This window comes from Macaca thibetana, chromosome 12 (genome assembly GCF_024542745.1).
Source record: "Macaca thibetana thibetana isolate TM-01 chromosome 12, ASM2454274v1, whole genome shotgun sequence".
Lineage (NCBI taxonomy): Eukaryota > Metazoa > Chordata > Mammalia > Primates > Cercopithecidae > Macaca > Macaca thibetana.
Window position 1 is genome coordinate 26,483,469 of NC_065589.1, and position 26,980 is coordinate 26,510,448.

Genomic DNA, 26,980 nt, shown 5'->3' on the forward strand with positions numbered 1-26,980 from the left:
ATATTTGTAGGTCTCATCCAATCAAGGGAAGGCCTTAAGAGCAAAAGCTGAGGTTTCTGCTTCAGGACTGTAACATAAAAATCCTGCCTGAGTTTCCAGCCTGCTAGCTTGGTCCTACAAATTTCAGACTTGCCAACCCTACAATCACACGAGCCAATTTCTTAAATTCAGCTAATAAATCTCTCTCTATATATGTGTGTGTGTGTGTGTGTGTGTGTGTATGTGCACACACACACACACGCACACATATACGTTCTCTTGGTTCTATTTCTCTGGAGAACCTTGACTGAAACAGCCCAGTTGAAGGAGGAGATATTATCAAACATTGTATAAAGTGACAAATAGAAATAAAACCAAACAGTTAAATGGCATACTCAAGCCCATGGTGCTCAGTACTGACTGTGGCAGAGGGTACAGACACCATGGAATCCCTTCTGAGATATAATCACCACCTTACAGTATGCTTTGAAAATTCCAGGATCCTACTCCCTGAAAGTAGGGATGACATCTGTTTTGTTTTGCTTTTTTTTTTTTTAACAAAAATCTTTTGCTAGGCAAAGTGCTTAATAAAAATTCTTGTATATTTTAATTTCTCTTTCAAACCATACTATGGTTTCTGCCAAATGCCTTACTTAGTTGAAAATTGAAGATATTTAAATTTTGGCCTGAATTTAGCCTTCTGATTAACATTTCCAGCTTTGCGTCTGTCACTTCCCTAACAGATTCCTATTCACCAGCCCCAGACCAAGCTCTCCCTTAGTGTGTACAGTTATTTTCTGAGTCTCCGTTGTTTCCCTCTGCTCCATTTTAACTGCCTGAGCTTCTAGAGGACAGGGGTGCTGTCTTATCATCCAGCACAGTGCCTAGCGCACTGTAGAAGCTTAGTAACTGAGAGCTGTCAGGTACCAGCAGAACTACATTAGTCAGTGACTGTAACTGAAACTGAATGTTATGAAGTACATACTTCTGAGCTATTCAACTTAATTCATTAAAATTTCATCACAACCTTGAGGTACAATGAAGGATTACTGAACTAAATAACTACATGTATTTGACTCATGGCTGAATCAGATTCAATACACACCTAACAAGGAGGCCTAGGCCTAACAATGTGTGTGAATAAAAAGTTCATGGGGACTGCACGGGGTCTTTTATTGAAAATACCTGGACGTCCCTTATGCTAGAATACTAGTGTTTCTCTATTCACTTATAATACAATCACCGGAGGGGTTTTAAAATGCAAACAAACCGGCTGTGCTCAGGACCCATCTCAGACTAACAGAATGTCTACAGTAATTCTAATTTTTAATCAGTATTAACAACAACAGCAACAAAAAGAGGGAGGGAGGGAAGGAGGGCTCACCAAGTGACTAATGTGTGGCCAGGGTGGGAATCACTGTGGATTTCATAGCCTTTACCAGGGCTGAGGCTAAGTTTGTGCACTATGGAGTTCAACAGCATGCTCTAGAGGTACTGAAGCTGGGATTACAGATGAGTTCCAGAAATATAACCACAGCCTACAGGAAACTGAGTAAGATTATAATTTCTCCCATGAGGATGCTGTGATTGAAGCAATTTACATACTGAATACAAAATGAGTACACTCATTTAGTTACCCATAAAATTTAACTTCTTCGAGGGCATCAAGAAAATAAAGTCCACTATAATAATTCAACTGAAGACAAAGAGTTACCCCTCAATACCTTTTTGGCTTCGTCAGCTGTGACAGAACTTCCAGAGGCTTCCTCTTTGGTGATGAGAGTAATTCCATCTAAAAAGTAATTCAGAGTAACATCTAAACACAAAGATACAACCCCAATCCCATTTTCCTTTCCACACCTCCTCCCACCTTTGAGTTGGAGATTTCTTTTTTTTTTAAATAGAGACAGGGTCCCACTATGTTGCCCAGGCTGGTCTCGAACTCCATGGCTCAAGTGATCCTCCCAAGGAACAAAAGTAGGTCCTTGAATAATGTTGTTTCATTAAAACATTGATGAGAAAAAAAATGGTTTCATTATGTGTCATTTTTCTTAAAGTCAGAATTTTCAAGAACCTATGGACAATGTTAAGGGAGGACTTACTGTAGCACATAGCAGAAGTTCAATAAATAAATGATAATTAAATGATTGTATGCTTTTGTTCAAACCATCAGGCACCCAATATGGAACTATGCATACATTTTGTCTTGTGGCCATGTTACTGCCTATTGATAGAGTGGCCAGAGGACTAGGGAGGAAGAAAACATGGTCTTCACCAAGGGGCATGTCTATCATTTAGGATAGTTCATCAATTTTAGCTCAGTAAGAACAAATCAAGGGTAGAAAATCCACTCTTTAGTTTGCTCTTCTTCTTAAGATATTTTCCTCCATCAAATGGCTGATGATACCTGACATACTGTCTGAAAAGCATATGTATTTAACATCTATTTGTACCTATGAATGGCCTTGGCCATCTGTATTCTGTCAGTGGCATATAAGCTATCAGAAAATATGGATTTTGCCTATGTCCTATAAGTTTCTTTTCAGCAAATATGCTATAGGCATTCAATAAATACCAAAACCAATCTCCTTCATTTACTGGGTCAACAGCAGAGACACAAAAGTGATCTGAGTAAGCACCCTTCACTACCCATTCCAATTCCTTTTGTTCTCCAGTGCAGAAGTGAAAGGGCTGAAAAATTAACTGTCAGAAAAACGGTTACCTGCGTGATGAAGAGTTACCCATTAGAAGGTGGACAGATAGGTATGCAACTCTTTTTATACAGAATTTGCACACACAGAGAGATTGAAACAAATTTTGCATCTCTAGTATAAGTGAAAAGTTTCTCTGTCTCATAAACATCATCATTTTCATAATATGTATTTTAAACAAGAAATATCTTATACTTGGGTTCTAAAAGAAAATCAGGTCATGTTCTAAAAGAGGTGGGGCAAAGGGCATGAAAAAAAGCAAAGATCAAGCCTAACACTGAAAGAATGTGTGCTGTCTTCTTTCTGAGTTTAATTTGCATTGGTTGCTGTGCAAGTGAGGAACTGAATGGTTTTGGTGCATGAAGATGCTGGTCCGCTGAAATGGAAAGTCCAAGTATATGGTAACCGAAAAATAGCAGGGAGATAAAATCTGGGTGAGGTCAACCAAAGGGCTGTGGATCCAGCAGGAGTGAAATGGCCTAAGGATCTGAGAAAGCGGACAATGTTCACCCACACAGCTGCTCCATTCAACAAACAGAAAGGCACAGCCCTGAAATAGGTCACCCTGAGTAAAGAGTCTAAGATGGAACTTACATGTTTATTTATTATTTATCACTTTGTATTTATGCTTATTAAGGGAGAGTTTGAGTTCACTGAACACTGAGCATTTCCCAAAGCCATGTAGAAAGTCATCATGTTTCCCACGTAACTCATTATACAATATAGTTTATATTTAGAATTTATGTGTATATTTAGAATAAAATAGCCTAAGTATTTGCAGAAAAAGACAAATGACAACTTACCCTGAACAACAATTTCCCAGAAATGATTTAACTGTTTAATTTCCACTTTCTCTCGAAGGGCTTTCAGGAAGTTGTTAAAGCGCTGCTCTTCTGAAAACTGTGGTAGCAAGTTGGGGTAGAGGAGGCGGCAAGTCAGAGCAAACACAAAAACAAATTCAGCCCCAGACCAAACAAAGTATTGTATATTCTGAAGCACCTTACTTATTACAAAAAAATAAAATGTTCTTCTTTGGTACATGGGAAGCTGGCATTCCAAACTGAGGTGTGTTCACTGGGGACCAGAAATCCTTCCATCTGTGGAAGGCACAGAGCTTCCCAGAGTCAGTTTTTTTGTGGTGGCCTAGCTCTTTGTTCTTAACATTCAACGTAGAAAATCTCAAACAAAAACAGAGAACAATTTTGTGAGTGCTCACACACTCATAACCCAGCTTCAATAATTATCAACTCAAGCTGGGCATGGTGGTTCATGCCTGTAATCCCAGCACTCTGGGAGGAAAGGTGGACGGATAACCTGCGGTCAGGAGTTCAAGACCGGCCTGGCCAACATGGTGAAACCCCATCTCTACTAAAAATACAAAAATTAGCTGGGCATGGTGGCATGCGCCTGTAATCCCAGCTACTTGGGAGGCTGAGGCAGGAGAATCGCTTGAGCCTGGGAGGCAGAGGTTGCAGTGAGCCAAGATCCGTCACTACACACCAGACTGGGTGACAAGAGCCAGATTCTGTCTCAAGAAAAAAGAAAAAGACAAAAAGAAAAAATAATAATCTCTCCATTAAGATTGAATGATATGTCACTGAAGTCTCTTCTGCTCCTCTCTCTCTCTGTCGTTTTTTTTAAGAAATACGATGTGACCTGGTATTTTTAAGGACACTGGGTGGCAACCATGCACAGAGGTGTTGTAAGACACCCCATCTAGCCTGGGTAGTGCTTTAAAAAAACAATACACTTTTACTCTCTCTCTCTCCATCTAACCAAATCTTTCTCTACCAAACGGAATCATCTGCAGGCTTGTCCTGACTCTACTTTTCCAAAATTTGTCTTTATCTGAAGAGTATTCAGGTTATCTACTTCTGGATCTTTTATTGTAATCTAATTTTAATGAATTTTCTATTTTCTTGTCACTCTTTGTAAACACCTAAATTATTTAAGCATTAATTCATTCATACGTTCAGCAAATATTTAATAAGTACCCACACAAGAACATACACTACAACTGTGCCCACTTTAAAAACATACTTTCTAATTTAAACTTGCTCACTTCTTACCTAAAGATACAAAAGCCTATACAAAATTTGGAAAATGTTTAGAAATATTCTCTAAAAATTCCTAATAAAACAATCAAACAGACAAAACCCACACAAAAGGCATGGGAGGAACTTACGCTCAGTGTTCTTTTTTTTCCTGACATTTAGATCCCTACTCCTGTCTTCATAAAATCTTTCTCAATAATTATACCAATATATATTTTCCATCAATTTCCCTAAAATACCCCTTCCTTTACAATAATGAGCAGGCCACCAGAGGTTATAATGGAAATTTCCTTGGTTCCCTAAATAGGAAAAGAAAGCAAAGGCCAGGGCTTCCGTATAATAAAAAGCCAACTTTCAGGGATAAAACATCCTACCTACTCATCTTTATTCCACCTCAGAAATGACAGTGATAGTAACATGAGTTTAAGTCATTTCTAGTTCCATTGGCATACACTGCTATTCACACTGAGAATGATAATTTCCATGGCCCAGGCTCATTTCCGGGATGCTGTATGCCTCTTTCCCTGTGATAGTGGCCAACTGTTTAGGAAGAAAAGAGATGCAAGGATAACAATACCTTAATGGCTTCTTCTCGGAAGGCTCGGATGCAGTCCATGCTCTTCATAAAATATGGTGTTTCATTAGTATCCAAAAACTGTTCGATGTGATTTATGAGCTGGTTACTCGCTAAAACATAAGACAACACATTTTCTTAGATTTGAGTGATGCTTGAGAGAGGGTATGCTTCTGTGTTTATGCCTATAAGTATGTATTATAGTTCACAAGACTCATGGTCAGCAAGTACAATTGCCATACTTCTTTTAGGAGAGAGAGGAGATGCAAAATCCTGATTTCAAAACTCTATATTTGAGAAGTCTGAATAATACCTATTGATATTTGTCAATAAATTAATTTCTAAAATGCTGAGAATTACAGTCGAAATACTCCTTTTTGGGATATCAGAACCTAGGTTGTAGATGTTTTTAAAATTGTTGTTGTTGTTATTTTATTTTCCCCCAGAATTTAGGGGCCATTTGGATAATTCAAAACTGCCTTTCCTATTGTATTCACAGAAAACAGATCCTCTAGTCCCTCCCCTAATTCTACTCAGGATAACTGTCGAACAGTGCTGGGCAGTGAAAAATAACGAGCCAGGGACACCCCATCTTCTACCAATCCAAGTTTAAATTAGGAAAGATCAGCCCCAGTCTTAACAAAATATCCCTTTTGAATGAGAAATCATTACTATCTATCTTATGCCCTTAGCTGGACCTGAATATTCTCCCTATTGCTCACCACTCCAAAAGCCACAAATACTTAATAAACAGTAACTGTCAGCAAGCAATGTCATAAATGCTACAGAAGGAAAAAATGCATTCACAGTGTTATCATTTCCAAAGTAGGTTACAACTTATAAAGAAACAAAAAATTATTCAGTATGAATAAAAAGCAGAGGAAAACGGAAATCTAAAAGTCATGAGGAAGCTTAATTTGCTGTGCAGATCAAAACTGACCCTTAAGATCTGTGTGGAAGAACAAATCAGTGAGATGTGGGTATTCATGCCTAAAGGCTCCCTCTCCTGTGTCCCCTCAAACCATTCACTAGCTGTGGCTGTTTGGCAATTTATGCTGAATGTTCAAGATATTCTATGACTGCATGTTTCCCCAAATCACAGCCTCCTGTGAGCATTCTAGCAGCTACGTGTGTGTGCACAGTGCTAAAGAAAACTACTTTCAAGCTTTACCAATAAAGACCCCAGGCCACTAACTCTGTGAATCACAGTGACCTGAACATTACTCAACGCCTTCCTTATTAAAAACATGAAATCGGTGCTAAGAATCTACTTATTTCCTAAGGACCACACAGCATATAGAAATGATTACAAAACTGGATGAAGTATTTTTTAATACAGCAATTTTCCAGCAAGGGAAAAATATCCCCAGTAACCGTTTCATCCCTTCTACCAACTCGGAAATTATGATCTCCATTATAAGAAAGCACTTAACAAACTTGAGGGATTAAAGAAACATTTCCCTGCAATTTCAGAAATCTTTACCAATGTATCCCACAGAAGGGAATTAATATCCAACTACAATTCAAAGTAGAGAATGTTCAGATGAATCTTTTTAAACAAGGTAAATAATACAACCCTGATTAGTAGGCAGAGCAGAAAACCATCAACAAAAACTCAAAGCAAACAGAAGTTATCTCCCCTTTTCAGCTTGAAAAGCAAAATAACAGAAATGTTCGATAACAGAAAGCGGTGTACTTTCCCAGATCATTTGACAGAAAGTTCACTCGAAGTTACATATCTGGGCACAAATAAAAACCTTTACAGGCCAAGGACAATAATCCTAGAGACTCTAAATTCTCCATTTCTTTTGAAATGAGAATAGGAAATCTTAGGAAGCTATAATGGAAACGTTTCACTTTGTTTGATAGTATATACTTACTGTATGACTACTATGTAGAAGATACTATGTTATGTTCTGTGGGAGACAGAATTAAGTTGAAGATAAGGCCCTTGCCTTTGAGGAGTTTGCAGTTGAATAGGGGATATAATGCATTTACATAAAATTAACACTGGGAAATAATGTGAAGAGAGCTATGAGTTTTAAGGAATTATATTAATCAGTTTGAATTTTTAAAAAATCTTTGGTGATTACAGAAAGTTTCATAAATCAATATGACTTTTTAGTTAGGCAATGAAAAACAGAATCTGGCAATTACACAGCAGGAAGCAGAATAAGCCTAAGTATGAAGAAGAAAGCACAAGGTGTGTGTGGAGGAAAGCAAATGGCCTCATACATGGACAGAAATAGGGGAAGAAAAAAGAGTGAGGATTAGACAGAAAATGGCTGGAGGAAAGGCAGTTCCAAGAAGACAGTATATGTGAGAGTCCTGAGGTAGGGGGTAGAGCTTGGCTCCTTAGAAAGTGTAGAAGAAATAAGACATTTTAGCGGTTGGATAGTGGAAAGGAAGCTGAAGAAGGTGGCTAAGAAGAATTAGTCACAGAGAGAGAGAGAGAGAGAGCGTGTGTGTGTGTGTCAGGAGTTCATGGCATCACAGATACTAAGAGAAGACATTACTCAAAGGAAAGAGTTGTCTGCTGTGTCCAAACTATTGCAAAAAGACTACAAGGAAAAGAATATAAAGAGCATAGGTAATTAAGGATAAAAACATAGGGAATCCTAAGAGCTTGGAGCCCATGAAATGACTACACAGGTACTAAACTGCTTTGCGAAAAACCAAAGCAAAACAAAAAAACAGAACAAACCACCAGCTTCCTGACTCATTTTATCCTGAACTATGATAGAACACACATACACACACACACACACACACACACACACACACACACACGCTATCTTACAGAGAAAAATATTCAAAAGAAACAAAAATAAAGCAAATACCCAAGCCAACAATCCATTTGCAATGATAAAGGAAAGAAGGTAGTCCAGTCTGCCGTAACTTCTTTTTTTTTTTTTTTTTTTTTTGAGACGGAGTCTCGCTCTGTTGCCCAGGCTGGAGTGCAGTGGCCGGATCTCAGCTCACTGCAAGCTCCGCCTCCCGGGTTCACGCCATTCTCCTGCCTCAGCCTCCCAAGTAGCTGGGACTACAGGCGCCCGCCACTTCGCCCGGCTAGTTTTTTTTTGTATTTTTTAGTAGAGACGGGGTTTCACTGTGTTAGCCAGGATGGTCTCGATCTCCTGACCTCGTGATCCGCCCGTCTCGGCCTCCCAAAGTGCTGGGACCACAGGCTTGAGCCACCGCGCCCGGCCGTAACTTCTTTATAAAAGGCAGTAGCAGGAGTCTTAATACCCAGTTTCTTTGTAAAAAATGAAGTCCTAATGTATCTGTGGGCCTATTTGGATTTAGTTTTTCTTATTTACACGTTAGACTGTTCTGCTCCTTCCTCCAGAGGGTTCACAAACACAGATGGATAAACATATCCAAACTTCCAATAAACCCAGTGAATACAAAGAACCAGATTTTGGCCTTCTAGGAATACTCAGTTACATGGCTTGTAAATCTGGTCCATGATTCTAAATTCTGTCCCTCTACCCAGACTACTTCTGTGGATCACTGACTATGATGAACCATTTAACACCAGGGAATAGCTGTGATGGATGATGTGTGAATATACTGAGTATCAAAAGGGATATAGACAAGAGACTTCCCTTCCAAAGTTTTGTGGCAGTTCACATTTCCCTGCCATTTTTACTAAAAGTAAAATGCAGAAATGGCTAACAAAAACAATATTCCACTTTGGCTGGATTACGCTTTTGATTCCCCTGCCTCACATAAAGGAAACGCTGATCATCAGGATGCTTTTCTCTGCTTCTACATCAATTACAGGGCTAAGGAACAGCTTATCAGTCTTCAAACTCAGTAAATCACAGCCCCAATTATAATTCACCAAAATGCTCTTCAAAATTAAGTCAGTGACTCAATAATACTCATTAGTAGCTAAAATAAAAAATGGCCATTGGAAGGGCCATCCATCTTAGGATACTAAGTCAGGCAAATGGCTGTTACTTATTTCCAGGATTACTTCAAATGTCTGTTTTGGATTTTGAGGTTTTAGATATGGGCATCATATACTAACCCAGTATCTCACATGAGTACAGATGTTGATAACCAAAATCAACCTCAATACTTCAGTATCATATTCAAAATGTTATCAAGATTTAGAAATGTTACAGAAGAGGAAAATGGCAAAGTTTTCTTGTTTAATCTGAAATACACATTCTTCTTCTCTACTGAAAACATTTACCACCACCCAAAGTCCCGTAAAATGGACTACACCTCCCTTCTCATTGCAGTCACCAAGGTCAAAACACCCAGGGCCATGTGCATGTCTGCCTCTGACTTTACATTTACTCACTACCTCTGTTCTTTGCAAAGATGTTTCCAGCAAAGTGAAAGGAAGTCATTTATTGTGGGATTTTCTCCTCCATCTGACAGAGCTCAAAAAGCAGTAAGTTCCCTCATCTGTCACAGATTATATATAAAAGACTGTGAAGACACCTCAAACAATTTGGCTGAACTCAGCCATCATTTAGGATATTTCCCAATTTAATTCTTCTCACTTTCTCAATGCCTCATGTAAATGTAACTTATTGAAATGCTGTACATTTTGCAAATGTCAGCAGTTAAATAACTTTTAAATGTTAAGAACAAATTTATGGCCGGTCGCGATGGCGCAAGTCTGTAACCCTAGCACTTTGGGAGGCCAAGGAGGATGGATCACTTGAGATCAGAAGTTCGAGACCAGCCTGGCCAACATCGTGAAACCCTGTCTCTACTAAAAATACAAAAATTAGCTGGAAACCGCTTGAACCCAGGAGGCGGAGGTTGCAGTGAGCTGAGATCATGCCACTGCACTCCAACGTGGGCAACAGAGTGAGATTCCATCTCAAAAAAAAAAAAAAAAAAAAAAAAAAAAAAGGAAAGAAAAAAACAAATTTATATAGCCAATGACAATCGCATCTTTGTAACACAAAATTAAAAGTGACAATAAAAATCAAGCACTTAAATCAAAATAAGTATAAGGACAGGTAATTCATTATTAAGAGAATAAAAAGGAGTAATGCCCATCAGCAAATAAAACTCCAGGCAAGCAGTCCAGTCTACCATAAATTAAATCCACGTGTAAATTACAATCATTGTTTAAGCCAGAAATTTGTAAAAGATATTTGCCTGATAAGAAAGAAAGCCTGTTTTAACACAGGCAATTTAAGAAACGTATCAAAAACAGGCTTTCTTTATGCCTCTTTACTATCGGATATAAATTGGCCACTGTGGGTAGAGGCAGTATGTACATCAGTCAGGGTCCAACACAAACAATATAAATCATTCCAAATATTTAACACAGGAGATTTAAGACAGGCAATTGTTTCACAGGTTATGAAGTGTGTTAAAGCCAACTGAAAATGGTGCTGTAACCCAGGGATTGGTAACGGCAAGAAACCCTTAGCATCCCTTGGTACACAGGAAAAAGAAAAGAAAGGGTATAAATAGAGCTCTGAGGACCAAAGATGCTACCCAACACAGAAAGGGAGGAAGAGCTACCCTGGTTTCTCCCTCCCTACTTCCCACCAGTATCTCTCATGCTGAACCCAGTAGGAAGTCTTTAGACACGGGAGCCTGGAAAATGCAACCCACAGGAGCCAGCTCTGCCCACACCTCCCTCAGATGCAGGGCATACAGAAGAAGGGAGGGGGAGGAGGGGATCTAAGGGCACAGTGTGTTATGAACTCACAAGGGGATGGCCCATTTTATGAACTGGATATTTCCAGGAGACAGAAATGCAAGGGATCAGGCTGGGCCCAGTGGCTCACGCCTGTAATCCCAGCACTTTGGGAGGCCAAGTTGGGTGGATCACCTGAGATCAGGAGTTCAAGACCAGCCTGGCCAATAGGGCGAAACCCTGTCTCTACTAAAAATACAAAAATTAGCTGGGTGTGGTGGCACATGCCTGTAATCCCAGCTACTCAGGAGGCTGAGGCAGGAGAATCATCTGAGCCTGGGAGGCAGAGGTTGCAGTGGGCCAAGATCTCACCACTGTACTCCAGCCTGGGCGACAGAGTGAGACTCCATTTCAAAAACACAGAAATTAGCAAGGCATCATTTAAATTATAAGGGAAGCTAAAATATGCAGGTTTATTTCTTGCTAGCGAGGTAGGATACAATGAAATTCAATTAAAAGTTACTGAAGAAGTTCAAAAGCATATTTAAAGCTTTTCCCAGCCATTTTTATTTTTTTTAAAAAGCTATATTTCTGTAAAAAACAAATTACGTAAAAAAATATTGTTTTCACTTCTACTTGAAACATTTTTAGAGCTACATACATTTCCTTTCCTTTGGGTCTAACATGGTTGTGACATGCAACTGTGTGGACCATGACAATAAACAAGAGGTAATGGATGCAACTGAGCATTTCCCATGGCATTCTGGTCCTCTCAGAAATCAAATGTACTTCTGAAATTTTAAGTACAAAAAGAAGGTATCTTAAATATTTTTTCTCTAAATCACACACACACACAGACACAAAATGCTGACTTATTTCTTAAACACCCTTCTTTCTGCTTCCACTTCTAAAGAGTTCGGACTGAAGAGTGCTCTTTGCTCTTGGTATTCTTTGTTTTTTAGTTGTATGGTCTTTAATGAAATATTCTTATTAAGGAAAAATAAATCACTGGATGGCAACAAAAGAGAACTAGGAAAAAAGCATAAGCTTGAGTAACCTGAAAATGACATTGGAATCTGTCATCTTTTTTAAGCAGCTGGACTGAGAAGCAGACATAGCTCTGCTCTTTGCCTTAGCCTGCCCTTCTTCCACCTTCTAGAAACTATTCTGTAAGCTCTTTGCCCCAAACTTCCTCAATCTAACAAAAAAGAAGTTCCCTGCCTCCCTTTCAGAACAGAAAAATCAGTAGATACGACAGAGAAAACACCACAGACATAATATTATGCGTGACCAGTGGCACAGGAAATTGGACTAAGGTATGCAAAGTGCTGACCACCTCAACACACAGATGCAGTCCTGTATTTTTAAATTATTACTATTCTTGCCAATAACTAAAAAACTCAATTAAAACCTCACCATTTAAGTTCCACAAGTTCAGTCAGAGCCCATTTTTTCATGCTTAACGATTTTCTCATTAAGTGCAGTAATTTCTTACAAATTGCAGTAATAAAAGTAAGTCCGGCTGGGTGTATTCCCCCCTTTTATATGCTGCCTTTTCATTGATGTGTTAAATTAAAACCCCAGGCACAAGGAACAGACTAAATGCAAGGTCTTTATTGTCAGAATCCATTCCTGCAAACTATGAGATCTCTCTCCTTTTATTTCTGTTTTTATTTGAGCTAGCTGTGAATCCTACTTTGTAGCCACAGGAAGAATAATATGGAAGGTCTCTTGGCCTTAGCTCACTCTGTATAACAAATATGGTACTGGGAGCTAATGAGAAACTAGAAAAATGATATCCAGTTAGCCCACTGGCTGTAAGCTCATTTTATGTAAGACAGCATTATGATATAACATTTTTATTGTGATGAATAATAGTTCTCATCTTAAATAGCCTGGGTTATGACCAGATCTGTTACCAGGTCAGCTGGCAAATTTTAAGTTTCCTGGTAAGTGGAATAGTTCTGTGGCATTCTACGGTCTTGTAATTTTTTATTAGAAATATTCAGTTTAACCATTAAAAAACCACTGAACATATCCCACAAAGCCTGAAGGTCATCAATTAATATTTACAGGGCATACAACAGTTAACTAAAGACCAAAGAACATGCACTGCCTAGTGTAACTAATTTTCCCCAATTCTACAAAGGAGTGCACTTAAAGTAGAATATTGAGACATTATGCTAACATAAGAAAAAAACTAAAGGAAGACTTTCTCATTAAATGAGGAAATATCTTTCAGCTTTTTAGGAAATACATATGTCACATGCCTGAAGGAATGTGTTGTGGTGGGGAGTGAAGGCTAAGGGAAGGCAGAGAAAGAGGATCTCCACAATTTTCCAAGGTCCTAGAATTCTAAAACTTGGCAATGCTTACTAGAATTGATAGAGAAGAATTAAGAACCTTTTCACCATGCTTGATTCCATTCCAAATGAGCAGTAGGGGAAAGGAAAAAATGCAAGATAATAGCGATAGGTACTGTAGCAAATTTATAGTATCTATCTAGCTTCATACCTGAGTAAATGTCATCAAACTAACACAGCAAGTAAGTAGAAGACACCAAGTAGTCATAGTAACAGTGCAGCCAAGAGGAAACAGGAACACAAAACCAATCTGGCAACGGGATCCAATTAAAAGTTGGTAATTGAACGGAACTGAAACGCAGGTATCAGTTGAAGAGACAGAGTGAGTGATGAGTCAGACTCCTCACCAAGGAGAGAAACAGGCAGCCATTGTTGAATGGCTTTTGGGGAAGTTGGACAACGGGGACACAGCACACAAGTCTTCTAGGATGCCTCAAGAATTTCAGTATTTTTTGAAAGGAAATACTAGGTACCAGAAATTTTTATAAAGACAGTATTCTATCTGATAACTCCTAAAAACTGATAAATAATGCCTTGTGTTTATACGGTATCTTTTCTTAGGGACCTCTCAGATTCTTCTTTCTTTTCATTTTCCCCCCTCTATCCTTTCTGATTTTATGAAGGAAGTTTTATAATATTCTAGATGTCAAAATACAGAAATGTTAGATTCTCTACTTCTTCTCTGATGGGGCTAAGACTTAGGAACTAATCCAAAGAACCAGAGAAGTAAATCTGCTACAATTCAAAAATTCAAATCATTATTACTCCCAAGCACTGTTTTATTAAAGTTGGCAATGGAAAACAAAAAAGCCAGATGAAGGTCATTTTGTCTCACTGATGGTAGAGCACCAGCAGTATCTAAGATAATGAATCATACTACAATAAAAATACAACACGGCATTGGGATCCAAAGATATACTGGTTCTCAAATCACAGACATCTCTTTAGAGTAGGATTTGGGGGTAAATACAAGAACGGTCATTTTTAATAAAGAGTTAATCAGCTTTAGAAAGCCGATGCTGCAAGGGCATTAGCAGGAATATGGTTTGAATACAAGGTTCATAGAGGGAATCTGTATAAGAATAGGTCAGGAGAGGCAGAATGGGACCAGACTGTGGCAAGTCTTGAATGGGGGGCTGAATGGGAGTAATTGATAATGGTTGACGCAGAATAAAATCTGTGCTATAAGAAGTTAAATCTGTATAAACATATGGGCAGGAATGAAGGAGAACTTTGAAGGTTATTAATGAAGGATGCTGGAACTGTCCAATGACAAAATAATGAAAGCCTGAGTTAGGATAGTGATAGGATGGAAAGGAAGAGACAGACCTGAGAAGTAAATTAGAAGACGATTAGAAAGCAGAAGAGAAATGGATACAAAGTTGTCAGAAATGCTCATTAAACTCAAGGCCAGCCATGGTGGCTGATGCCTGTAATCCCAGCACTTTGGGAGGCCGAGGCGGGCAGATGATCTGAGGTCGAGAGTTCGAGACCAGCCTGACCAAGACAGAGAAACCCCGTCTCTACTAAAAATACAAAATTAGCCGGGTGTGGTGGTGCATGCCTGTAATCCCAGCTACTCAGGAAGGCCGAGGCAGGAGGATTGTTTGAACCTGGGAGGTGGAGGTTGCGGTGAGCCGAGATCACGCCATTGCACTCCAGTCTGGACAACGAGAGTGAAACTCTGTCTCAAAAAAAAAAAAAGATACTCAAGGGGCAAAACAACAGCAACACTGCCACTTATTTCTGGAAAGTCCCATTAATAGCATCAGGACACGCCATCGCTTAGGTGGTTGCCTTCCTTAGAATGCCCTTCCTTTGGGCCCTCTCCTATCCACCTGTACCATAATGGACCAGGTTATGCCAACCTCCTCCAGGAATTATTTTTAAGACAGAGTCTTGCTCTGTTGCCTAGGCTGGAGTGCACTGGCATGATGTCAGCTCACCGCAACCTCCTGCCTTCCAGGTTTAAGCAATTCTTGTGCCTCAGCCTCCCGAGTAGCTGGGACTACAGGCCCACGCCATCACGCCCGGCTAATTTTTGTATTTTTAGTAGAGATGGGGTTTTGCCATGTTGGCTAGGCTGGTCTTGAATTCCTGGCTTCAAGTGAGCCACCCGCCTTGGTATGCCAAAGTGCTGGGATTACAGGTGTGAACCACTGTACCTGGTCCCTCCATGAATTCTTCTTCAAAGGAGTAACCTACCTGCATTTGCACCCATATATTCTGCCTTCCATCCTACTGCCTTTGCTGAACTGTGTGTTATCTAAGTTATCCCCTTCCCCTTGTGCCCTAGATCCCATGCCTCTCCGCTACTCCAGGATTTCTTCCAGTCTCAGGTCTTACAGTCTCTATGGCGCCTTCTCCATGATTTATACATACAACTCAGACCTTTTTCCTGAAGTCCAGACCTGTGTGACCATCTTCCCCTTCTCAGCAAATGGCAATTCGTCCAATTGCTCAGACTAAAAATCTTGGGAGTTATTTTTAACCTCTTTCTCTCTCACACACTCTACATTCAAATGATCAGCAAAACTTGACAATTCTACTATCAAAACAGATAAAAAAATCGGACCTCTTCTTACTACCTCCTGTCACGTGGATTAATGCCAAAGCCTTCTAACTCATCTGCCTACCTTAACCTTGCCCTTTTCCTCAACATGGTATGAAATATAAAATCAGATCATCCACTACTTCAAACTCTTCAACGGTTTCATATTTCACTCAGAGAAAAGCAAAAGGTCTAGGAGGCCTTATGTGATTATGTACCCCAGCCAGCTCTCTGATCTCAGCTACTTTCTTTGCTCCAGCCACACAGGCCTCTCTGATGCTTCTAGCCAAGCACACTCATCCTGAGCTTTTCAAGAACATGCTGCTCCCTCTGTCTGCAAAGCTCTTCCCACAGATATCCACTAGGTTCTCTCTCTATCCTCAATTCTCAGTTCAACAGTCAGGACTTCCCTGATCCTCTACATAAAATTATAAGCCCATCTCAACCCAGCATTCCCTATCCCACTATCCTGCTTTAACTTGTCTCTATAGTGCTGCCACGGGTTGAACAGTATCCCCACCCCGTCCCTACATTCCTGTCCTTACCAAAACCTCACGTGACCTTATTTGGAAAAAGGGTCCTTGCAGATGTGTGATCAAATTAAGATGAGGTCACTAGGAAAGGCCCTAATCCAACAGGACTGACATCCTTATAAGAGGCAAATTTGGATACAGCCATACAAGAACTCCCTGTTAAGAGAGACGCAGAGATAAGAGTAATGTATCTACAAACCAAGGAATGCAAGAATTGCCAGCTGTCACCAATGGCTACAAGAGAGCACTGAACAGATTCTCCCTCACACCTCTCAGAAGGAAGCAGTCCTGTGATTTTGGACTTTAGTCTCCAGAACTGCAAGGATAAACTTCTATTGCTTTAAGGCACTCAGTTTGTGGTACTCCATTACTGCAGCAACAGGACACTAACACAAGTGCTTATCACCATTTGACATATATTTTCTTATTTGTTTACTGTCTGTATCTTGGTATGCCTGGCACACAGTAGCATTCAACAAATATCTGTTGAAGGGATGAACAAATGGTGTAGGCCTCACTGGTTTACTCTTCTAAAAGCCTAAGGAATGAACATGTCTTTTTGTTGTTCGTTCAATTTAAACCTGTAGGCTGTGTATTTAGTACTGGCTGCCCCTTAGGGGAGTAGACAGTCTAGCACTCTCTTTTATCCCCCTCCCCGCCCTTAATTTTACAGAGATGGAAATAGTTACAATAAAGCTCTACTGAAGGGGGAAATGCAGAAAGAATAACAGGCTATGTAAGAGATATATGCAGATGCACAGGGATGAGATATCACATCCAACATTATCATGATTATATGCATGAAGACATCGTGGCTTTTTATTGTTGCTTACTAAGTATGCCTCATCTCATCTTGGTGTACACCTTTTTCTTTTCTTAGCTCAAGCTGCTTGATGCCACTGGGAACGGAGAGTTCTCCCAAAATGTACTGTCTCTGACTATATTCCCAATTCATTACACCCGAAAACAATTAACCATCTTGATCACAATACAGGGCATTAGTAGGGATGAACAGGGTTATTCCTATGAAGACAGAGAATGTGGGTATGGGCAGAGTTTCAAAGGGAGGGAGACAATAAAGAAGATGTCCACTTTTTAACTTTATATGCTATTATATTACTATTTGCCTTTTCCCCCATATAAGCATGTACTTATTCTTAATGAGAAGCCTAAGCAGCAAGTAAATCATCTCAAAACAGTTAAGAGATTGTCATACCAGGAGACAATAAACAATTGTTTCTATTTCTAGTGAGCTCTCAACAGGAAGACAATTTTCATGGGGTGACACTTAGGATACTTCTATTTCACTGATCCTTTTCTTTCTTTTTTGTTTTATTCTTTCTGAACCAAATACTTTGTTCTTTTCGTTTATTACTCATATACTTAAAGAGCAGTGGTAAAAAAGGCTCTTAGAAATAATTTCATCTACTGTCCTCAGGAAATTTGAAGCAGGTCTACAGGCATATCTTATCTTTGGTTTGTGGCTTTTACCATTCTTACAATCCTATACATTTAAAATTCCTATGTATACGTCTTGCTGGCTTCATTACAATCCACCTAAGAATAATCAGACACAGGGCAAATTGCGGGAATAATCCAACCTTAGTTATATTTTCTTCTCAGTCCATGAGACAAAAAAGGAGTCAAACAAAATAAATACATGCTTGACCAAAATGGGACAAAAGAAGAAACAAATGAAAGGAATAATGAACCTGTAAATTTTCAAAATCTATAAACATCAATCTAAGACTTGATGTACTTGATATACCTGTTGCCACTAAAATTGACTTTCATTTCTCACAACTAATCACTTTTCTGCTCCAACAAGTTCCTAAAATCTACACAATTTTTCCAGTACTAAGTAAATTTATCCTCTACTAATATAAATTAATTTTTACTCGAAGCAAAGGATTCAGAAACACACACAAACTTGCAGCACACATAGCTAAGTTTATTTTTCTTAAAATGCCAATACCTGAAGACCCGTATTTAAAATATACTCTATTACCTGAACTGACAATGTTTTCTTTAGTGTTACCCTGTAAAAATTCACTAGGATCTCATGACCCAAGCTGGTTTAGCTAGGTGAGACAAAAATCATAAAGGTCTCACTAGCACACAAGGTCTCAAGGTGAATAACTTTCAATACTCAAAACACCACAGAAAACAACTAGATAGAGAATCAAAAGACAGATTTGAACAAACTATCAACCAAATTGCCCTGACATTTCCAGCACACTTGACCTAGTAACAAGAGAATACACGTACCTTTTAAGGCCATACGGAACAACTGTCAGAACAGACTATATGTGAGACCACATAAGAACAAGTCTGAATAAATTCAGAAGGACTGAAGCCACTCAAAGTATGATTTCCAATCACAACAGAATTAAACATCAACAAACAGGAAGAAACTGGGAAATCTTCAATATTTGGAATTTAAGAACACATTTAAATAACCTAAGAGTCAAAGAAACAATCATGAAAGACATCAGAATATATTTAAACTGGATGAAAACAAAAACATAACACATCGCAATTTGTGGTGTGCAACTAGAAAACTGCTTAGCAGGAAATGTATAGCTTTAAATGCCTATATTAGAAAAGAGGTTTCAAATCAATAATCTAAGCTTTCCTCCACCTTAAGAAACAAGAAAAAGAAAAGCGAACTACAGCCAAACTAAGAAGGAGGAATGGAATAATAAAGATCAGAGCAGAAATTAATTAAATGAGAATGGAGAAATCAATAAAACCAATTAAAAGCTGGGATCTTAAAAAGATAAAATCCATAAGCCTTTACCTAGACTGACCAAGAAAAAGGGAAGATACAAAATCCCCAAATCAGAAATAAAGAACAGATCTCAAAAATATTATTATAAGGGAATAATAATCAATGTTATACTAACAAATTAGACGAAAGGAAAAATTCTTATAAAGACATATTACTAAAACTGATTCAAGAAGAAATTTTAAAACTGATCAGATTTATTAGTTGAAAAATTGGGCCCGGAGCAGTGGCTCACGCCTGTAATCCCAGCACTTTGGAAGGCTGAGGTAAGTGGATCACTTGAGGTCAGGAGTTCGAGACCAGCCTAGCCAACATGGTGAAATCCCGTCTCCACTAAAAATACAAAAATTCGCTGGGTGTGGTGGCAGGTGCCTGTCATCCCAGCTGCTTGGGAGGCTGAGGCAGGAGAATGGCTTGAACCCGGGCAACGGAGGTTGCAGTGAGCCAAGATCATGCCACTGCACTCCAGTCTAGGCGACAGAGTGAGACCCCGTATCCAAAAAAAAAAAAAAAAAAAAAAAAAAAAAAATTGAATTAGTAATAAAAAGCTTCCCACAACCTCTTCCTCACAGTTCCATACTGAACTTGAGTTGGAGGAGGCAAGTCTAGTCTTAAAATGCAGGTAAAACCACTACCTGGTCGCCCCTAGGCTGGCTCCGGCCATTGTCACTGCTGCTGCCACCAAGAGGAGGGAGGCCATGATCCAAAGGAACCCAGCGCGGTTGAGAAAATTGTTTATCAGTGGTCTGAGTTTTAAAACTACAGATGGGTTAAGAGAACATTTTGAGAAAGGCAGTACGCTCACAGATTGTGTGGTAATGAGAACTCCAAGCAAACATTCCAGGGGCTTTGGTTTTGTGGCTTACTCTTGTGTTGAAGAGGTGGATACAGCAATGTGTGCTTGACCACACAAGGTTGATGGGTGTGGAGTGGAACCAAAGACAGTTGTTTCTAGAGAGGATTCTGTAAAGCCCGGTGCCCATCTGACAGTGAAGAAAATTTTTGCTGGTAGTATTAAAGAAGATACAGTTTGAGAAATTACTCTGAAAACTATAGCAAGACTGAAACCATACAAGTTATGGATGACAGGCAGAGTGGAAAAAGAATGTACACCTTTAACTTTTGATGATCATGATACAATTGATAAAACTGTTGTTTGGAAACACCATACTATTAACAAGCACAACTGTAAAGTGAAAAGGGCCCTTTCTAAACAAGAGATGCAGTCTGCCGGATCACAGGGGTGACGGAGGTGGATCTGACAACTTTATGGGTTGCGGAGGAAACTCTGGAAGTGGTGCAAGTAATTTTGGCTGTGGTGGAAACTTTGGTGGAAGAGGAGGCTCTGGTGGTGGAGGTAGAGGTGGTGGCAGCAGAGGTGGTTATGGAGGATGTAATGGTGGATATAATGGATGTGGAGGTGATGGTGGCAACAATGGTGGTGGGCCTGCCTACAGCAGTAGTGGGGGCTATGTAGACTGTGGACCAAGATATGAAAACCACGATGGCGGGTATGGTGATAGTGGTGAAGGATATGATGGTTACAACGAAGGACGAAATTTTGGCAGTGGCAACTATTGTGGTGGTGTGAACTATAATGATTCTGGAAATTTTAGTAGACAAAAACCATCAAATTATGAACCCATTAAAGGGTGTAGTTTTGGTGGAAGAAGCTCGGGTAGTTCCTGTTGTGGTGGTTATGGATCTGGTGGTAGACGTGATAGATATGGTAACAGAAGGTCCCAAAAACAGCAGAGAGGGGCTACATTTCTTAGCAGGAGAAAGAACAAGGAGTTGTCAGAAAAGTTACAGGTTATTTGAGATAGTCATCCCAAATGCATTAGAGGAACTATAAAAATCTGCTGCAGAAGGAATGATGATCCATAGTCAGAAAAGTTATTGCAGCTGAAACAGAAATCCCTTCTTGTGCAGGACTGTCATAGCCAGCTTGCAAAAGTGCAGCTATTAATGAATGCAATACAGTGTCAATTAGATGTACATTCTGGAGTTCTTTTATCTGTTGTAGTTTTGTCTGTTTCTTCTTCATTACATCAAGTATATTGCCCTGTAAATTGTGGTAGTGATACCAGGAATAAAAAAATTAAGAAATTTTAAACTTTTCAATATTTGTGTAGTTTTTCTATATTTTAGTACAGAAACCTTAACAAAATGCAGTTTTGAAGGTATTTTCTTTTGAATTAACAAGTAAAGAAGATTATTGCTAATTACTATTTTGTATAAATTTTGCTAAAGTTAATTATAAAGAAACATATGCTGACTTGCAGCTTAAGGGGAACCTACTGTCCCCATTTCCAAACCATGACATGAATGGGCACTGACATGTGAAGAGAAGAGATATTTGTATGTTTGCAATGTATGTTTTAGATACACAGGATTTGGTATTTAAATTAGCATATTTGTGAATTTAAGAGCATTAAGGTGACCTTCAAATGAAACAATCTCAAAATTCAAAAAACAAAACAAAACAAAAGCTCCCCACAAAGAACTCAGATGGCTTCACTGGTAAATTATATGAAATATGTAAAGAATAAATAACAGAAATCTTGAAGAGAAGGAAACTTCCTAACTCATTATGAGCCCAGTATTTTCCTGTCACCAAAGCCAGACAAAGACATCACGCAAAACAAGAAAACTACAAACAATATCCTAACAAAATATAAGCTGTCTTAGTCTATTTTGTGCTGCTGTAACAGAATACCCAAGACTGGGTAATTTAAAAAGAACAGATATTTATTTAGCTCACAGTTCTGGAGGCTGGGAAGTCTAAGAGCATGGCACCAGCAGCTGGAGGTGGTCACCCCACATCAGAAGGTAGAAGTCAGCCAGAGACAGAGAAGAAATGAGGCCGAACTCATCCTTTTTATAACTAACCCACTCTGGTGATAAGGGCCTGAATCCTTCCATGAGAATGACGCCTCCACAATGTAATCACTTCTTAAACGTCCCACCTCTCAGCACTGTTAGAATGGGGATTAACTTTCCAACACATCAACTTTGGGGGACATTATTCAAACTGCAGCATTAGCTAAATGAATTCAGTATATATAAAAAGGATTTTTTAGAATGACTGGATTTTACACTTGGAAAGCAAGGTTGATTTAGCAACTGTAAGTCAATTAATGTATTAGCAGAAGAAAAAAAATCACAGTCATCTCGCCGGGCGCGGTGGCTCACGCCTGTAATCCCAGCACTTTGGGAGGCCGAGGCGGGCAGATCACAAGGTCAGGAGATCGAGACCATGGTGAAACCCCGTCTCTACTAAAAATAGAAAAAATTAGCCGGGCGCAGTGGCGGGCGCCTGTAGTCCCAGCTACTCGGGAGGCTGAGGCCGGAGAATGGCGTGAACCCGGGAGGCGGAGCTTGCAGTGAGCCGAGATTGTGCCACTGCACTCCAGCCTGGGCGACAGAGCAAGACTCCGTCTCAAAAAAAAAAAAAAAAAAAAAAAAAAAATCACAGTCATCTCAACAAAGGCAGAAAATGCACCTAACAAAACCCAACATCCACTCATAATAAAAACTTTCAACCAATTAGAAATAGAAGGAAACTTTCTCAAGCTGACAAAGGAAATCTGGGTAAAACTTACAACCAACATCATACTAATAGTGAAAGACACAGTTTTTTCCTTAAGATCAGGAACAGGGCAAGGATGTTCACGCTTATTTCTATTTAACACTGTGCCGGAAGTTCCAGCCAGCACGATAATTAAAAAGAAAAGAAAAGAAAACATACAAGTTAAAAAAGAAGTAAAGCCTTCTTTATTTGCAGACATGATCCTGTATGTAGAGAATCCTAAGAAGTGTATTTTAAAAAACCACAAGAACTAATAAGTTTATCAAGGTTGCAAGCTATAAGATCAATACACAAATAAATAATTTCATTTCTATATACCAGCAACAAACAATCCAAAAATAAAATTAAAAAACAATTCCATTTACAACATCATCAAAAATAATACTTGGCAATAAATTTAATAAAAGAGGTGTACAGCTTGTACACTAAAAACTATAAAACATTATGGAGAAAAAGATCTAAATAAATGAATAACTATTCCATGTTCATGGATAACTCAGTATTATTAAAATGGCAATTTTCCCTTAATTCTTCTATAGGCTTAATAAAATCCCTCTCAAAATACCAGTGGGCTTTTTCATATAAATTGAAAAGCTGGGCTGGGCACGGCAGCTCACGCCTGTAATCCCAAAACTTGGAGGTCAAGGCAGGTGGATCACCTCAGGTCAGAGCTCGACCAGCCTGGTCAACATGGCGAAACTCCGTCTCTACTAAAAAAATACAAAAACTAGCCAGGCGTAGTGGCTCATGCCTGTAATCCCACCTACTCAGGAGGCTGAGGCACGAGAATCACTTGAACCCGGGAGGCGGAGGCTACAGTGAGGCAGGATCATACCATTGCACTACAGCCTGGGAGACAGAGTGAGACTGTCTCAAAAAAAGAAAAGAAAAGCTGATGCTAAAGTTTACATGGGAAATGCAAATGACATAGAGTAGTTAAAACATTTTTAGAAAAGAACAAACTTGGAGTGTATCCAAGTACTCTATTTTTTTAGTCCTTTTTTCTTAAACTTTTCCTTCTTAGGTTCTTTGTATTAACTTTTTAGTTACGAAATAACAACCTTTACTCTCCTCCCTTCCACCAGACACTCCCTTGCATTGTTAGCTTGTCTAATTATGTTTGCTTAGAAGTTCCAGAGACAATCCAGGTATCTGTAGAATGTTCCACCACCAGGTGATTACTTGAAGGCTGCAGCTAATTTACAACTAACTGGTCAAGCCCAAGATGGCGCCAGCCCATTCAACAGATGGGGCAATAACTCAAGATTATCAGAACAAGTCATGTAGGCCGGCATCACCTTGCAACCTCCCCCCACCTGTGTGCACTCCCAACCCAAACTGACTATGAACAGGTCCCAGGGATTTTTGGGTGTGAGAGAAATGTTCTTTGAACTGTGGTGATAATTTTACAATTCTGTAATTTACAAAAGTTCATCAAATTATACTTACCAGTATATTTTATAGTAGAAAATTTTACTTCAATAAAGCTATCTTAAAAAGTAGAATTAATAAGTGCAATTTAAGAGACTTGTAGAGATTTACCACAGACAGAAGAGAGAAACTAGATGTTTCCATCACAGAATAAGTATGAAAACTTAGCATAAGTTACTCTCAATGTCCCAAGAAAACACTATCGGATTCCAAGAGCAAGGGAATTGTAAAAAAGTAGTTCTTATATGAGCAATGGCTCCTCTGACTTCAACGGCTACCAATGAAGTACAGTAATTATCCTGAGTGTTACGGCTGAGCCTCATTACCACTGAGAGACATGAACAGATAACTACAGATTTCAGTAGTTTAATCTGACAGAGGAAAATGAAAACGGACCTTTAATTATAACTATTAACTGAAGATTTTTCTCCAACTGTCCATAAGGAACCTCTAAAAACAAGTTAAATTTTCTCCAATTTCCAAAAACATCTAAGCTGGTAATATTCTCCAGCCCTGCTGAAACTGTTCTATAAAGGAATTAAACTCCCTTCCCTTTTCTGGCCAAAGAAGCAAGCATGACATTTTTCTAGGTTTTATGTAGACACGCATGGATCTGACAGGCTAACTGTACCAAATTACACTTGCCACTTCTTCCTGTGTCAGCATATTTTTTGCCTTGGGCATGCAATTTGAAAGGGGAGGACCCAAACACTTTTATTACATTTAAGTGGAACTCTTAGCTGTTTCTTGGCTCCTCTTAACACATTTCAGTTGATTAGTGACTATTTTAACAAAAGCCTAACATCCTTTCCTAAATATCTTAATTGGTTAAGAGCTTCTGTTGTTTGCCACTAAAATTGGAGGAGACAATTTTCCCCAAAACCACCTGAAGTCATTGATTAAAGCAGTTTGCACATCAGTACAATCTGAAATCAGTTTCCTTTTTCAACCAGCTGGGCTTATGGAGCAATCTTGAAGACAGCCCAGTTCAAAGAGAACCAAGTGCAATACCCTATATGACAATGATCTACCATGGAAGGAAGAACTGCAGAATCTATAGGAGGTGGGAAGAAAGAATCAAATTGCCATGAATAAGTACTTGAACCGCTCTCTGCCTCACAAATCATACTCATTAGCACTTACCGCAAGGGTGAACTCTAACAGCAAGCTGGATGCCCTTTCTCCTAAGCACCCAAGAGTTCTGCGTTTCCATCAGAACCAATTGTGAGCACTGCCTTGTTGCACTGATGGCCCAAGTCACTGATGCAAGCTGAAATGATATGGTTCGGATTTGTGTCCCACCCAAATCTCATATCAAATTAGAGGAACCTGGCAGGAGGTGAATGAATCACGGCAGAGGACTTCTCCCTTGCTGTTCTTGTGACAGTGAGTTGTTTTGATACCTCATGGTTTAAAAGTGTCTCTCTCGCAATCTCTCCTTCATAAAAGATTCGTACCAGGAGTGGTTTAGTATATTAAATAAAGGCTTGAATGGACTCTGGGCTCATTTAGTTCTGATGCTGAGAAAGCCTTCATGAATTCCACATTTTCAGCCAGATGGGAAATTATCCTTTCCATTTTTAATATAAAAAGAGAAAAATTACTCAGCACATTTAAGGGAAGCAACTTTCCTATGTAGCATGAGAAAACAAAACACTAGGAGAAAACAGGACACTGTCATATATTTCATAAAGACTTTTTAAAAAAACTCTCAGGAAGAAATTCAGGTTCTCACAGAAATGTAAACTAAAAATCCCAAGCTCTCCACTGACCAAATGGACCCCTCTTGACAAAGCGGACCCCCGAAAACCTTAACTGGGTTTCTGGCCATGACACGACAAGGGGGCAGGTTGCATTTTTTTTTCTTTCTTTTTTTGACACAGTCTTTGCTTTGTCACCAGGCTGGAGTGCAGTGGCACGATCTCGGCTCACTGCAACCTCTGCCTCCCGGGCTACAGGTGCACGCCACCATGCCCAGCTAATTTTTTTTTTTTTTTTTTTTTTAGTAGAGATGGCCTTTCACCATGTTGGCCAGGATAGTCTCAATCTCTTGACCTTGTGATCCGCCTGCATCAGTCTCCCAAAGTGCTGGGATTACAGGTGTGAGCCACTGCGCCCAGCCAGGTGCGTCTCATTATACCCCTCCTTTTTGCAGTTTAGACACAACCTTCCAGCATTAATGTTAAAGTAGGTATCATAAGACTGAGAGAACAAACTGCGTAGTAAACAGGACCTAAAGCCATCCCAGGCGAGCATTAAGTCACAGCCCTACATTTAAAGAATAAACTATGTTCTAACTGCCAAAAGGTTTTTCTTTTTCTTCAGCAGCTAAAAAAGTACTGGCCTTGGAATAAGCAATATTGTTTTCAAAACAATTTGCAGCTCTACCAGATGCTGACTTACTGAACTCTGGTTCCACCAGCCGTAACTACAGCTTTGATTGGACAAGAGAGTGATTTTGGTAACTTTCTCCTGATAAGACCACCAACCATGGACTGGTTCTAGTGGGTTTTACAAAGATGGCACATTTGTGTGCTGTGTCCTGAAAAGACCTTTTGATGTACAGGGTCTAACTGTAATATTTAAATGTCAAGACTTCCCTGCAAGATGAACATGGGTCTTATGTAGCATGCATGTTTAATACTCATGCATCAGGACCACCTTCATGAATATTCATAGCTCCTCCTATAACCTGTTGAATATGTATAGTCAATCAGGTCAGCAATAATGCTCTTACCCCAAACCCTCCTTCATAGTGCCTGTCTCTGGGCTTTGGTTGGAAGC

At 39.3% G+C, this 26,980-nt stretch overlaps 2 protein-coding genes across 2 annotated transcripts in view; both read right to left on the reverse strand.

The window, feature by feature from the left end:
• RPL37A (ribosomal protein L37a) overlaps positions 1-13,899 on the reverse strand; it is a 308,451-nt gene extending 294,552 nt beyond the window's left edge. The window contains exon 1 of the mRNA XM_050751313.1: positions 13,896-13,899. The gene's annotated coding sequence lies outside the window, so the exon portion shown is untranslated. The remainder of the gene's footprint in view (positions 1-13,895) is intronic.
• The window catches only part of XRCC5 (X-ray repair cross complementing 5), a 107,494-nt gene that overhangs the window by 18,405 nt on the left and 62,109 nt on the right, over positions 1-26,980 (reverse strand). Inside the window, exons 17-19 of the mRNA XM_050751263.1 lie at positions 5,322-5,431; positions 3,494-3,590; positions 1,704-1,771 (exon numbers count right to left, since the gene is read on the reverse strand). Of these exons, the coding sequence (XP_050607220.1) occupies positions 1,704-1,771; positions 3,494-3,590; positions 5,322-5,431 (275 nt within the window). The remainder of the gene's footprint in view (positions 1-1,703; positions 1,772-3,493; positions 3,591-5,321; positions 5,432-26,980) is intronic.